This window comes from Bidens hawaiensis, unplaced genomic scaffold (genome assembly GCF_021521415.1).
Source record: "Bidens hawaiensis isolate Kalapana, Puna unplaced genomic scaffold, B.hawaiensis_p1.1 tig00018272_1, whole genome shotgun sequence".
In the NCBI taxonomy this organism is placed as follows: Eukaryota; Viridiplantae; Streptophyta; class Magnoliopsida; order Asterales; family Asteraceae; genus Bidens; species Bidens hawaiensis.
The window spans coordinates 18,901-30,413 of record NW_027492764.1 but is presented as its reverse complement, the minus strand read 5'-3'; the positions used below and the strand labels follow the sequence as shown (position 1 = coordinate 30,413).

Sequence of the window (11,513 nt, the reverse complement as noted above, 5' to 3'; positions counted from 1 at the left end):
ACATTGCTTTTAATTAATATGTCTACATATGTTTCCAAGTCATTCGGTTTCATCTATATAATTATCACATAATTCACTAATTAATATTTTTTATAATCATAACTTCACTAATTAATGTTTTCTATAATCATAACCTACTATTTCCTTTCAAATGATTTAAAAATGATTTTGTTCATAACTAATTATTTATAACTGATTTTGCGTTTCTTTTTTAGTATAACTATTATTTTAGCAATTCAATAATTTATATAACAGTTTCCCATTTCATCATTTATACATATTTTTTCTATATCTTGTGATTTTACATAGAACAAAGTAAAAAATTACTATGATATCTGTATGTATATTACGTTGAAAATATTTTTCTATCTGTGTGTAGTACGGACGAATATGCTACTAATATAATAAAACCTTTTGTTTTCTCTTCCTTGAGTTCCGCCATACCCTCCCACATCGATCCCTAACTAAAACATCATCAAAACCCCCTCTTTCTTTCAACAATATTATTATTATTATTATTATTCGATCTAAACACAACACAAACACACATCTTCTATTTCTTTCTTTCTTTCAGATTCAACTCTTTTCTTCTTCAGTAATCGGTTCGCTTCAATATTCTTTCTTGATTTCATTCCTGGTATGTATGTATCTTTTGACTTTTCTCTCTGTTTTTCCACTCATATATTACTACTTGTTTATCATTATTCGATTACAACTTCAAATCCACTTTATTCATGCATCAATTGCTCGATTTGATTGAATCTGTCACGGATCTTCACTGATTCGGGTCAAGTACTGCAACAGATTTGAGTCTTTATACATATTTAGGGCTTTTTTTCTGATTGTAGATAGACAGTGTGTTTAAATCTCAACTTATTTTGGTTTAGGATTAGTAAATCAATACCTAATTATAAGTTATTAGGGCTTCAAATTGCAATAATCACTTTTAAACATGCATTACAAACCTAGCGTTTAGTGAACAGGCGTCTGATTGCCTTTTTAATTTAGTATATAGAAGAAAGTATTAGATAAGGAGTAGGTGAGTGAGTCCTCGCTGACCTGAGCGATTTTGATCACTTAGCAGGCCTTTTATTTGGTAGGTAACATCGGAAGATAAAAAAGACCATTGTTATGATTTTTATCCTTTATTTTGATTTGGTCTTTATTAGGTTCAACCTGAATATTTTTATTCAATTTCCAACCAAAATATTTTCTATCCGGGAACTTAACAATTTTTTTTGTTTATTTATTTAAACGAACGAACGTGAACATGTCTGGTTCCTTCATTTAGGTTTGTGAACATTCGTTTAATTATGGTTTGTTTTAAGCTTGTTCATTTATATATGCATTTAAGTTTCTTAGGCGCAATACTATTAACACCAGTTTTATTAATATTTTAGGCCAGATGCTCATGTTCACTTTTAATTTGTGTTTGCTCGATATGTTCAGCTATGCTCGTTTATTTAAGTTCCTGAACCGTTCATTTATGCCATTAACAAACGAACATAAATGAACACAAACACAAACAAAGAAAACTCGTTCATTTAATCGCTTGTGTTCGTTTGGTTCGTTTACAAACCTAATCACTGCAATATAGTGTAAACGATGTGATGCAATCACTTTGTAGCAAATCCTATATTTCCTTTTAACAATATATAAGCATTGATTTTAAATTTTCTTGTTAATTGATTGAAGATGGAGCGTCTTCCGGTTGAAGTCATTGGCAACATTCTCTCCCGCCTTGGTGCTGCTCGTGATGTCGTGATCGCATCCGCCACTTGCCGGAAATGGCGGGAAGCATGGCGGGTCCACCTCCACACACTCTCCTTCAACTCAAACGACTGGCCTGTTTACCATGAGCTCACAACAAGCCGACTCGAGATCCTCATAACTCAAACCATTTTCCAAACCACGGGCCTCCAATCTCTCTCCATTATTATGGATGATGTGGACGAGTTCTCAGCCGCCCCCGTGATCGCGTGGCTCATGTACACTCGCGAAAGCTTGCGACAGTTACATTATAATGTTAGAACATCACCCACTATTAATATTATTGAAACATGTGGTCGTCAAAAACTCCAAGTTTTGAACTTATCACACAACACCATAAGTGGAATCGAGCCGAGTTATCAACGTTTCCCATGTTTAAAATCTCTCTCGTTAAGCCACGTCAGCATATCGGCTCTTGACTTGAGTTATTTGCTCACCGCGTGCCCAAGAGTCGAGATATTGATACTTTTAAGCCTCGATATCGCCATGTCAGATGCACAGGCGTCAATGGAGTTAAACAGCCCGTCTTTAAAAGATTTATCAGTTGAAGCGATAAGTTTGGAGAAGTTTATTCTCGAGGCCGATAGCCTCGAGAAACTACAACTTAAAGATTGTACACTCGAGGTTTTTGAGCTTGTCGGGAAAGGGACGTTAAAGCTGTTAAAGATTGATGACGTCAGTGTGATTCATCTCGATATTGGTGACAATACTGAGAATCTTGAAGTTGTAGATGTTAGCAACTTTACAATCATGTGGACTAAGTTTCATAATATGATTTCAAAGGCGTCAAGGTTAAGAGGGCTTAGGTTATGGGGGGTTGTGTTTGATGATGAAGATGAGATTGTTGATATGGAGACGATTTCAGTTTGTTTTCCACAAATGACCCATTTGTCCCTGTGTTATGATTTGAAAGAGGGGTCGCTTCAGTACATTTTGCAACGGTCATTCGAGTTCAAGAATGTGATTATGTTGGAGCTCGGGTGGACGGTTATAACCGACTTGTTTGCACAGTGGGTGGCAGGGCTTTTGGAGCGGTGCCCGCATTTGAGAAAGTTGATTATTAACGGGGTTGTTTCAGAAGCGAAGAGTCATGAAGAGTGTCAGGTTTTGGCTAATTTTACAACTTCGATTGTTGGTCTCATGCGGAAGTATTTGCATGTAGATGTTCAATTTGAATATGAATAACAGTATGCTGGTTTTGGAAGATGGTAGGTATTGTTTAGTTACTTTAGTATTTGTTTTGTTTTGTTTTGTGTTCGGTCCCAGAGCATGTGCCCTTTTATGGTCACGGTTAAGGTGATGTTTAATCAGTTGTTGCTCATGTTGGTGAGCAAGTGTACATGTATGCATTTTTCTTTGTGATTCTAGTTTGTTGGATTTTGCATCTGATTATAGTTTCTTGGATTTGTATCTTTAAATTGGATAATGTGATATAAACAGTGGCTATCGGCCATTTTGGGTAATCTTTTTTTCCTTTTTGGGTTTATTTAGTTTTGCGATTAACTTGTTTAGGGCTTATTAAACAGTGGCAATCGACACGTCTTGCCACCTCTGTTGAACATCAAAAGAACATAATCAGTTGTAATAAAACGAGTACTGGATGCGTTTGCAGTAAATAAACGAATACATCTCCGGTACTTGAACCGTTGACTGTATATTGCAAAACATTATTCTGAAATTCTGGTTGTAATCTAAACAACCCAAATCAAAAGGTGCCAAAAGTGACTAAATCATGAACCCTGTCCAAGATGCACAGAGCAATAAAACAATTCCAAATTGGAGAAAAAACACATGATAATGATGACGAACCAGTCACTGGATCCACACAAATTGCCATTACTGCAAGAGTGATGAATCTAAATGAATGCATTATTGTTAAGCTAAGATCTCTGATAATATGCGCATGATCTATATCAGCAAATAAAGGCTTTTTGTTCATGACAACCAAGGCATTAATGAGCAACTCAGGACCCTGCACCATCTAGAGGTAACATATTCTGTCATGAACAAATTTACAAATCTGCACATCACAATGTGCATTTTGCAACAAGCCAAATAATGCAAATCTTCAAACCACACTGTGCAATCAGCAACAAGCCAACAACATCGGTTGTAGATTCAAGTAGACAATTAAATGTCCCAACAATTCCACATAAAATCTATGGGAAAAAGGAAAAAAGATATTAAAGATAACCTGCATTTTCATAATGCAGTAGTGGTCAGGAGAAACTTAATCAGTTAATCTCACGAAATATCCGTTTGGCATCCATTCGTGTGATTATCGTAAACATTCAAACAAAAGACAAAGAAGCACTTGGGTGTTATCATCCATGTGACTGTCAAAACCACCCGAAACAAGATCGAAGCACTTAGGTGTCATCACAAGTTCTATCATCTAAACGTGTCCAAATTTTGGGAAATAAATTTCATGCAATCTTGCGAAAAATTCCATCATTTTAAAATATCAAAACATCTAACTCGAGGGATTTGTTGTAACATTCATTGCCAAACACTTCAACTTTACTGTTACTGTAACTTTCGAGTCTAGATGCAGCCTCTTGATCGGTTCAATTATTTCGTTTCAGTTTTAACGATTATTATTCGGCTATTCCTTTTTAGCGCATAGATCAAGGCGAGTGATCCAATAATAATCCAACAACAAACAAAAACGATAAAACTGAAGAGCATATTACAAACAAAAACGATAGCATTGAAGAGGCATAAGCTAATATAATATAAATATTAAATATTAGAGATAAAGGCTGAATACTTGATTAATCAAACTGCAACCCCATTTCAAGAGAGGTTTCTTTTAATCCACAATATAAATTCTCTTTTTCGCTTGAAAAACAAACAAAAACACATGAAAATTCATAACAAATTGCCAAACAAGTCTTGTCCTTTATACTCTCCCACTCCCATCACAAACTTTAAGCATCCGCAAATCTGCAACCAAATCAAAGTTTGCTCATCAATACAAACGCATATAACAACTATATAATGGAGGATAAAAAATCAAAAGTTAAAAAAGACTTACCCCAACTCAGATAGCTTCATGTGGGAAACTGCATAATCAGCAAAGAAAGCATCCTCATCCTGGTTCAAATCAAAAACAAAACTAAGCACCCAACAATGTTTTGTTTACGGTATATATGTTCATGGTTTTATGTTGTACTTACAGCAGCATATTTCTCAACCAGGGGTCGGAATACAGGGTCTGCAAGAAGAGCTTTGTCGGTAGGTAGCTTCAAGAGCCCGTCTTTCTCACCCGCAAGAAGTTCACTGTTTAAATAAATTATTATATATGTTTTCAGTATTCTATTCATATAAAGATAAATATTAAAGAAAGATAAAGAAAAACACACGTGAAGTAGCTGTTGTCGAAGATAAGCGGGTTGGGAGTCCATGATCCTTCAAATCCAGATCGCTCCTTGTGGGCAGCTCCCTATAAAACGGTTACACTCTCACATTAATAATTTACGAAAAAGATGAACAAAAACAACGGAAGTGGTAACACGAACCAGAGTGTGGCCACCAGATAGAGTGACAATGTCAATGTCTTCAAGACCCATGGTCTTGACAAACACGTCCCTCAAATGGTCAGTTCCTGCAATTTAATATATCTTCAACTTAATAACTTCACATTATTTATGACCAGAAACATTGAAGAAATCAATCAGATTCACTAACCCTTAGTTGCATCAGGAAGACGGCCTTCAACTGGGGGCTCTTCTTTGTCCTGTAACAATATAAAACATTTAGAAATTTAAACAAAACCGATTAATAACTAATATGAAGCAAACAATAACACTAACCTCTCTTCCTGGATGGAAAGGAACATCGGGTCCTCCAGTAACTTCAACAGCAACAACACCAGCCAACTGCAGCAAAAAAGGATAAGCGTATTAGCACAAAAAAGGGTAACACACATTATTAAAAAAAAACACACACACACTTGTGCAAAAGATTTAAACTTACTTGATAGAAATCACCATATGAGATGATGGGGAATTGTTCCTTAATAGGCTCAAGTAGTCTGACAGCGATGTCAAGACCGTTGTTGGCACCATGGTTCAGCTCAGTTTTGAACCTCATGGTACCGAAAGGACCTCCGGTTTTGGTGTTCACATCATAAGTACCAGCAGAGTGCCATCTATTGTCCCAAAAAAAATAGTTGTTTTAGAAACCAATAGTATATATATATATATATATATATAATTCAAGTTAAGGGTTCATGATTAGCAAATGATTACATCCAAAAAGCCATAATCCATGTTAATTAAACAATTCAATAAGCATGGAGTAAATCACCTAGTTGAACTAATTACACTAAATAATATTCTAGATAACAATCAAATATTTCAGCACAAAATAACCGAAACCAAAACTTACGCGAGACGAAGCATCAAAGGAGCACATCTCTTCTCGGCAATGAATCCTCTAAGCTTCCTCCTGGCCTTATCAATAGCCTTCTTGTACTCCTCGCTAACACATGGATAGCTCTTCCCCATGGTTTTCAAATCTGAACCACAGATTAACAAAAATTAAGTTCCAAATATCTACCAATCAAATCATCCTACAATCTAACAAGCAGACAAAACAAGTATTATCGTGTTAAATAGGTTAGAAACGAAGCACTTAATATCAAACACGAATAATGAATACGACTCGTTTAACTATTTTTTACATATGCCTGTAACAGTCATATGTACAAGGATGGAGTCTATAAAAAAAATAAAAATAAAAGAAAATAATAAAAAAAGTATCAAAGGTAAATTTGTCTATTAAAAAATTTTAAATTTTTGTAAAAAAATTCATTACTATTTTACTAATTTTATTTATTTAAAAAAAATCACAGGATACCATTTTTATTTAATAGGTTTAATCGTGTCTTATACGGTTATCTAACTAATAAACACACAGCACCTCACTTATAAATCAGTATCGGGTGATAAATTAGTCTTTTATACAAAAAAGATAATAAAACAAAAATAATAATAATAATTTAATAATTTATTATGTTTACAGTAAAAAAATAAGTATTTCACACCAACAATAATATAAAATCAAAATACAAACGATACATATACACGTATAAAAATACATCTACATAAATGACATGTGATGTATTTGATAAATATAAGTAAAAAATCCACTCGATAAACGCAAAACAAAGCCAGGTTTGCAACTTAGAAAATCTAATACTAAAAAACAAAATTACACAGTAATCAACAGCATAACGCACGATCAATTCACGATTCAAATAACTAGCAAAGTTACTTGACTACATAATAATATAATATTAATATAGATCGTCTACAGATTCTAACCTGTTTAATCGAAATATGATCAGCGAGAAACCCTAGATGAGTGTGATGATGAGTGGAAGAAAACACAAGTTTCGAGTGGTTTTTTGTGGCCGTTGGATCACGTAATCTGTGGTCAATAATGGTTTCAACGGACGAGATTAGTTTGGATGGGTTTGGTGGAAAATGTGGCATATAAAATCAAAGTTTCTGGGCGATAATAACCTGCTTTTCATTTATTGATGAGCGTTGCTTGTATTGACTATATTACCCTTGAGGACGTGTTCGTTGGGCGTCGTGAGGCATGTCCAGAAGGCCGTGCTGGGACATGCATGTAAATGATAAAATATAAAGATAATAATTATAATAATAATTGAGTAATCTTTTTGTAAATGTACTTTTAAATAAATAATTTAATTTGGGGCCTAATGTGTTATTTAATTATTTGATGGGAGGTATGATTTAGTTGTGGAAAATTGATTAGGTACGTAGGAGGCTAAAAGGGTCATTTTCCAATCAACGTGGGGGCTTGTGAGAATAATAAAGTCATGGTGACCGTGTGAACGCAAATAAAGGATAAAGATTCCATCCTAAATTTAGGATGCCATCACCTATAAAAAGGATAAAAATCAAATAAAATTTTCAAAATAGTCTTTTAATGATTAGAGATTTTAAATCTGTTCCTTTAAAACTGTTTTTCCTTATTTGGCCCTCTTTTAATGTATCTTTGGTGATGTGTTAAGTTGTTATGCCGACGAGTTAGCTAATACATCGATGTGTTAGGCCTCTAAACACATAGTCAACGACGTATTAGACTGTTAGACCTCTAAACACATAGTCGACGATGTGTTAGCCATCTAAACATAGGGTTAAAGATGTGTTTAGCCTTTTGTTTATTGTTTTAATATTATATTATCATAACTATCATAACTAGTTTTATTTATATTTGGTTTTCTTTTATAACATTTAATATATGAAGTTTTATATAATTTTTAATGTCTAACTTTTTTATCTAAGGACCTACATAAACTTATTCAAAACCGAACGGTGTTAAATTAATATCAAAATGTTTAATACAATTTGACCGGCATAGTTTTAAAAAAAATTATGTCAAAATGTAGATAAAAAATCCACGTCTCAACGGTAAATTCGAAATTTTAAAAGTTATGAAGAAAACCAAATATAGGTAAAACTAGTTATGATAATATAATATTAGAAAAACAAACAAAAGACTAAACACATCTTTAACCCTATTTTTGGATAGCTAACACATCGTCGACTATGTGTTTGGAGGCCTAACGTATCGTTGACTATGTGTCAGCTAACTCGTCAGCGGGACTACCTAACACATCGTCGCCGATGCGTTAGAAGAGTGATAAATCTGGAAAAACAATTTTGAGGAGACAAATTTAGAATCTCTCATCATAAATTGATTATTTTAGGAGTTTTCCCAAATTATCATGGTAAGCTACTCTATGTTGTAAACCGAGTTAAATAATAAGGTTGCGATTATACTAGTACTAAAGTATCGGATTTTATCAAAAACTTTGCAGTTCAGCGCATTTGAATAAGAGGGCATGAATAGTAATGTGATTAGTGACCCTAGATAAAAAAAAATAACTGAGTGCAATTACGTCTTTTATATGTATATGTGTTTAGAAGGGGGTGTCGTATACTTTATATCAGTCGATTAACATTTAGCAAGATACCAATGAATATTAACATCAGATATTGATTGAATAAATCATTCCAAGTTATACAATTTATTGATTTCTTGCATTACAACTCATGCTATTTAGATCTTGAAATATATACACTCGACTATTTGGTAGCACCGTTATGGTTTATGAATAAAGATCAACAAATTCTAAAAGGATGAATCCTAAATCATACATCAATATTTTGGACAACATGTTAATTCAAAAGACTTGATCTTTGCTACATAGATTGAAGAATCAAATATTGTTTTTAGAGGGTAAAATAGAAAATTATAAGTTGTTATTTTGCTACTTTAAATAAATTTGATTTCTTTCAAGTTCTGAATTCGATTTCTTTCTTTCAAGCTCTTCTCGCCGGTTACGCGTGGTAAAGAAGCGAAATATTAGAAAATATGGCATTAAGTTTACAACCGAAAGATAATGAAGTTGTTGTATAAGTTACTATAAGGGCACATTATCAATATCAACCGATTAACATTCGGTTAAAGTTTTAAGGAGGGCAATTTTAAATCAAAATGACCATAGTCTTGATTTATTACATATAATAATATGAAGAAAAGAAAAGAAAACAAAACTTTTGCAAAGGGACCTTGACTTCAGAATTCGTTTTCATAATCAATTTGGTGGAGCCGTATGTGGCTCAAGCTTATAGCTTTATTTATGAATCAAGCTCGAGTTTCATACATGATACATCCAACTCGACACAAATTTAACGCATGCCCATGGGCATAGCTTCTTGGCCCCCCTCCCCTTCGTTTTCGTTCAAAGTTCGTCACTATGAAAGCATATCTTCAATTATAAAAACAATGTCTAAAGTAAAGACTTGATTCGATTATTTACACCCATATTCACATGTTCAATAAGAAACTAACCAAGCCTTTGTTTACCATGTTGGTTCTACAATAGCATGAAGACATCAAGAGTTCAGATTGCATCCGGTCCGCTACAAAATATTTGGTCAAAGTCCGGCCACAAGACTATCTTCGCCAGGTGTGCCGGTATGAAAGAAAGGCATCCATATTGAAAAAGCATATACATTTTAATACTTTTTGAATTATATGTATTGTACGACTTTATTCGATTATATATGTGTAGTAATTACTAATTTCATTTTCAAGGTGTGTTTTAGATGTTTACAAATATACTTATAACGTTTAGTTTTGGTGGTAATATTTAACAAAATTAAATAATTATTTTGGTGGTAATATTTAACAAATTAAATAATTATAACTTTTGATGTTTAGTAGCCATCACATTATATTTTTCAAGCTAAACAAAAGAAAAAAAAATTATATTGGACAATTAACTAAACTTAAATGAAACCAACGGTTACCCGACTATTTAGTTATGGTAATGATTACCCCCCCCCCCCCAATTGAACCATACTGACTTTGCACACCCTTGACCGAGCACTCAGCAAAGCGTTCGTGAATTGTTCAATGGAAGCTTGTTTATGTTCGATCGTTGTTAAATGAACGAACATGAACAAGGAACTTGATTCAATTAACTAAATGAATGAAGACAAACATGTTTGTAAATCTTTGAGAATGTGTTCGTTTATGTTCGTTAGTTTATGTTTGTTCATTAAAGGTTTTTAATAATTTTCCTAATCTTATCATATAGATTTAAGCAAATGATAAGATCAATCATTATAAAACAAAGTATATGAGTATTATGTGACTAGACTGGTGCCCGCGCGATACAGCGGGTGTTTGAACATGTTAATCACGTACAAATATAAGTGTTTATGGTTCGGTTAAAACCTTGAAATTGTTTAAATCGGTCATTGGTTTGACTTCTTTTTTCTTTTTCTTTTTTACTTTCTGTTTGTTGGTCGGTTTCAAAATTTTCAAAACGTAGTGAACGGTTGGTTCGCGGTTTATATCGGCAATCGGCCATATGAAACTAGAAAAGACTGTAAATTAACTTAATAGCAATATGATTCCTTTTGTAATCTTTGTTGTTATTATTTCACGTCCTAAATCTTCCATTAATATTTATCATTTATGAGGCTAAAATTATAATTTTTTATTTATGATCATCTCAAGTATCATATTATTTTGTGTTTTTAGTTAAAATTGATTGTACATTTAAATTATTAATTATTTTAAACTAAATTTATTATTAAAGTTTAAACTGTTAAACCAAAATGGAGCCAGACCATTAGTAACGATTCGGTTTCAACTTTCAATGGTTGAGTTTGGTTTTGGACGACAAAAAATAAGTATTAAGGGTTGGACTCACAAGTTTAACTTAAAAATCATCAAAACCGACACTAAACACCCCTACGTAACATATTAATTTATTTAAAATGAAAAAAATTACAACAATATCATATCCAAATTAAAGAGAATAAAATGCTCGTTTTTATTGTGCAATTTGTTTAAAAAAAATAATAGCGTATGAAAAGGCTATAGTCGTTTAAAAATCATGGGTGTGAAGTTAGTTTACAAGTTAAATTAAAAACATAATATGGTTAAAGACGAGGGACCAAACTTGTAAGTTGAATGAATTGTGTTTAAAAGACATGTTTACCTTTACTAACACATGTACCTCATGCTTTAAGTGTTGTAAATTACTTAAAAAAGAGTGTCTTAATTTGCCTTTGTTTGGTGTATTATATAGTATAGATTAAATTATATGTAAAATTAACATATGAATGCCAAAATATCAACACACGCTTGGCAGACAGACCGAACGTTGACACTAATCATGCGGT

General features: G+C 33.0%; 1 protein-coding gene and 1 pseudogene across 3 annotated transcripts; one reads left to right on the top strand and one right to left on the bottom strand.

Moving 5' to 3' along the window:
* Nucleotides 1-492: 492 nt before the first annotated feature.
* LOC143555727 (F-box/LRR-repeat protein At1g67190 pseudogene) lies at nucleotides 493-3,233 on the top strand (annotated as a pseudogene). The gene is made up of 2 exons (XR_013139254.1): nucleotides 493-637; nucleotides 1,696-3,233. The product of XR_013139254.1 is annotated as an F-box/LRR-repeat protein At1g67190 pseudogene (transcript).
* A 1,336-nt stretch (nucleotides 3,234-4,569) lies between these two features.
* LOC143555726 (L-ascorbate peroxidase, cytosolic-like) lies at nucleotides 4,570-7,155 on the bottom strand. 2 transcript variants are annotated; one of them, XM_077045231.1, is made up of 10 exons: nucleotides 7,091-7,115; nucleotides 6,163-6,292; nucleotides 5,749-5,923; nucleotides 5,586-5,651; nucleotides 5,461-5,509; nucleotides 5,292-5,377; nucleotides 5,136-5,215; nucleotides 4,950-5,052; nucleotides 4,808-4,866; nucleotides 4,570-4,716 (listed from the first exon to the last, which is right to left on the bottom strand). In XM_077045231.1, exons 2-10 carry the CDS (start codon nucleotides 6,279-6,281, stop codon nucleotides 4,701-4,703), a joined length of 753 nt encoding a protein of 250 aa, XP_076901346.1. In that variant the 5' UTR covers nucleotides 6,282-6,292; nucleotides 7,091-7,115; the 3' UTR covers nucleotides 4,570-4,700. The 2 variants fall into 2 exon arrangements, with proteins under 2 accessions (XP_076901346.1, XP_076901345.1); XM_077045230.1 differs by having other exon boundaries at nucleotides 4,571-4,716; nucleotides 7,101-7,155.
* Nucleotides 7,156-11,513: the final 4,358 nt, after the last annotated feature.

Excerpts from the sequence above, each read along its gene's own strand:
- LOC143555726 (XM_077045230.1), bottom strand. The coding sequence starts at position 6,281 with ATGGGGAAGAGCTATCCATGTGTTAGCGAGGAGTACAAGAAGGCTATT. Across the intron at positions 5,924-6,162 it reads CCTTTGATGCTTCGTCTCGC|ATGGCACTCTGCTGGTACTT; the intron begins GTAAGTTTTGGT and ends TTGGGACAATAG. Across the intron at positions 5,053-5,135 it reads TTCGACAACAGCTACTTCAC|TGAACTTCTTGCGGGTGAGA; the intron begins GTGTGTTTTTCT and ends TTATTTAAACAG.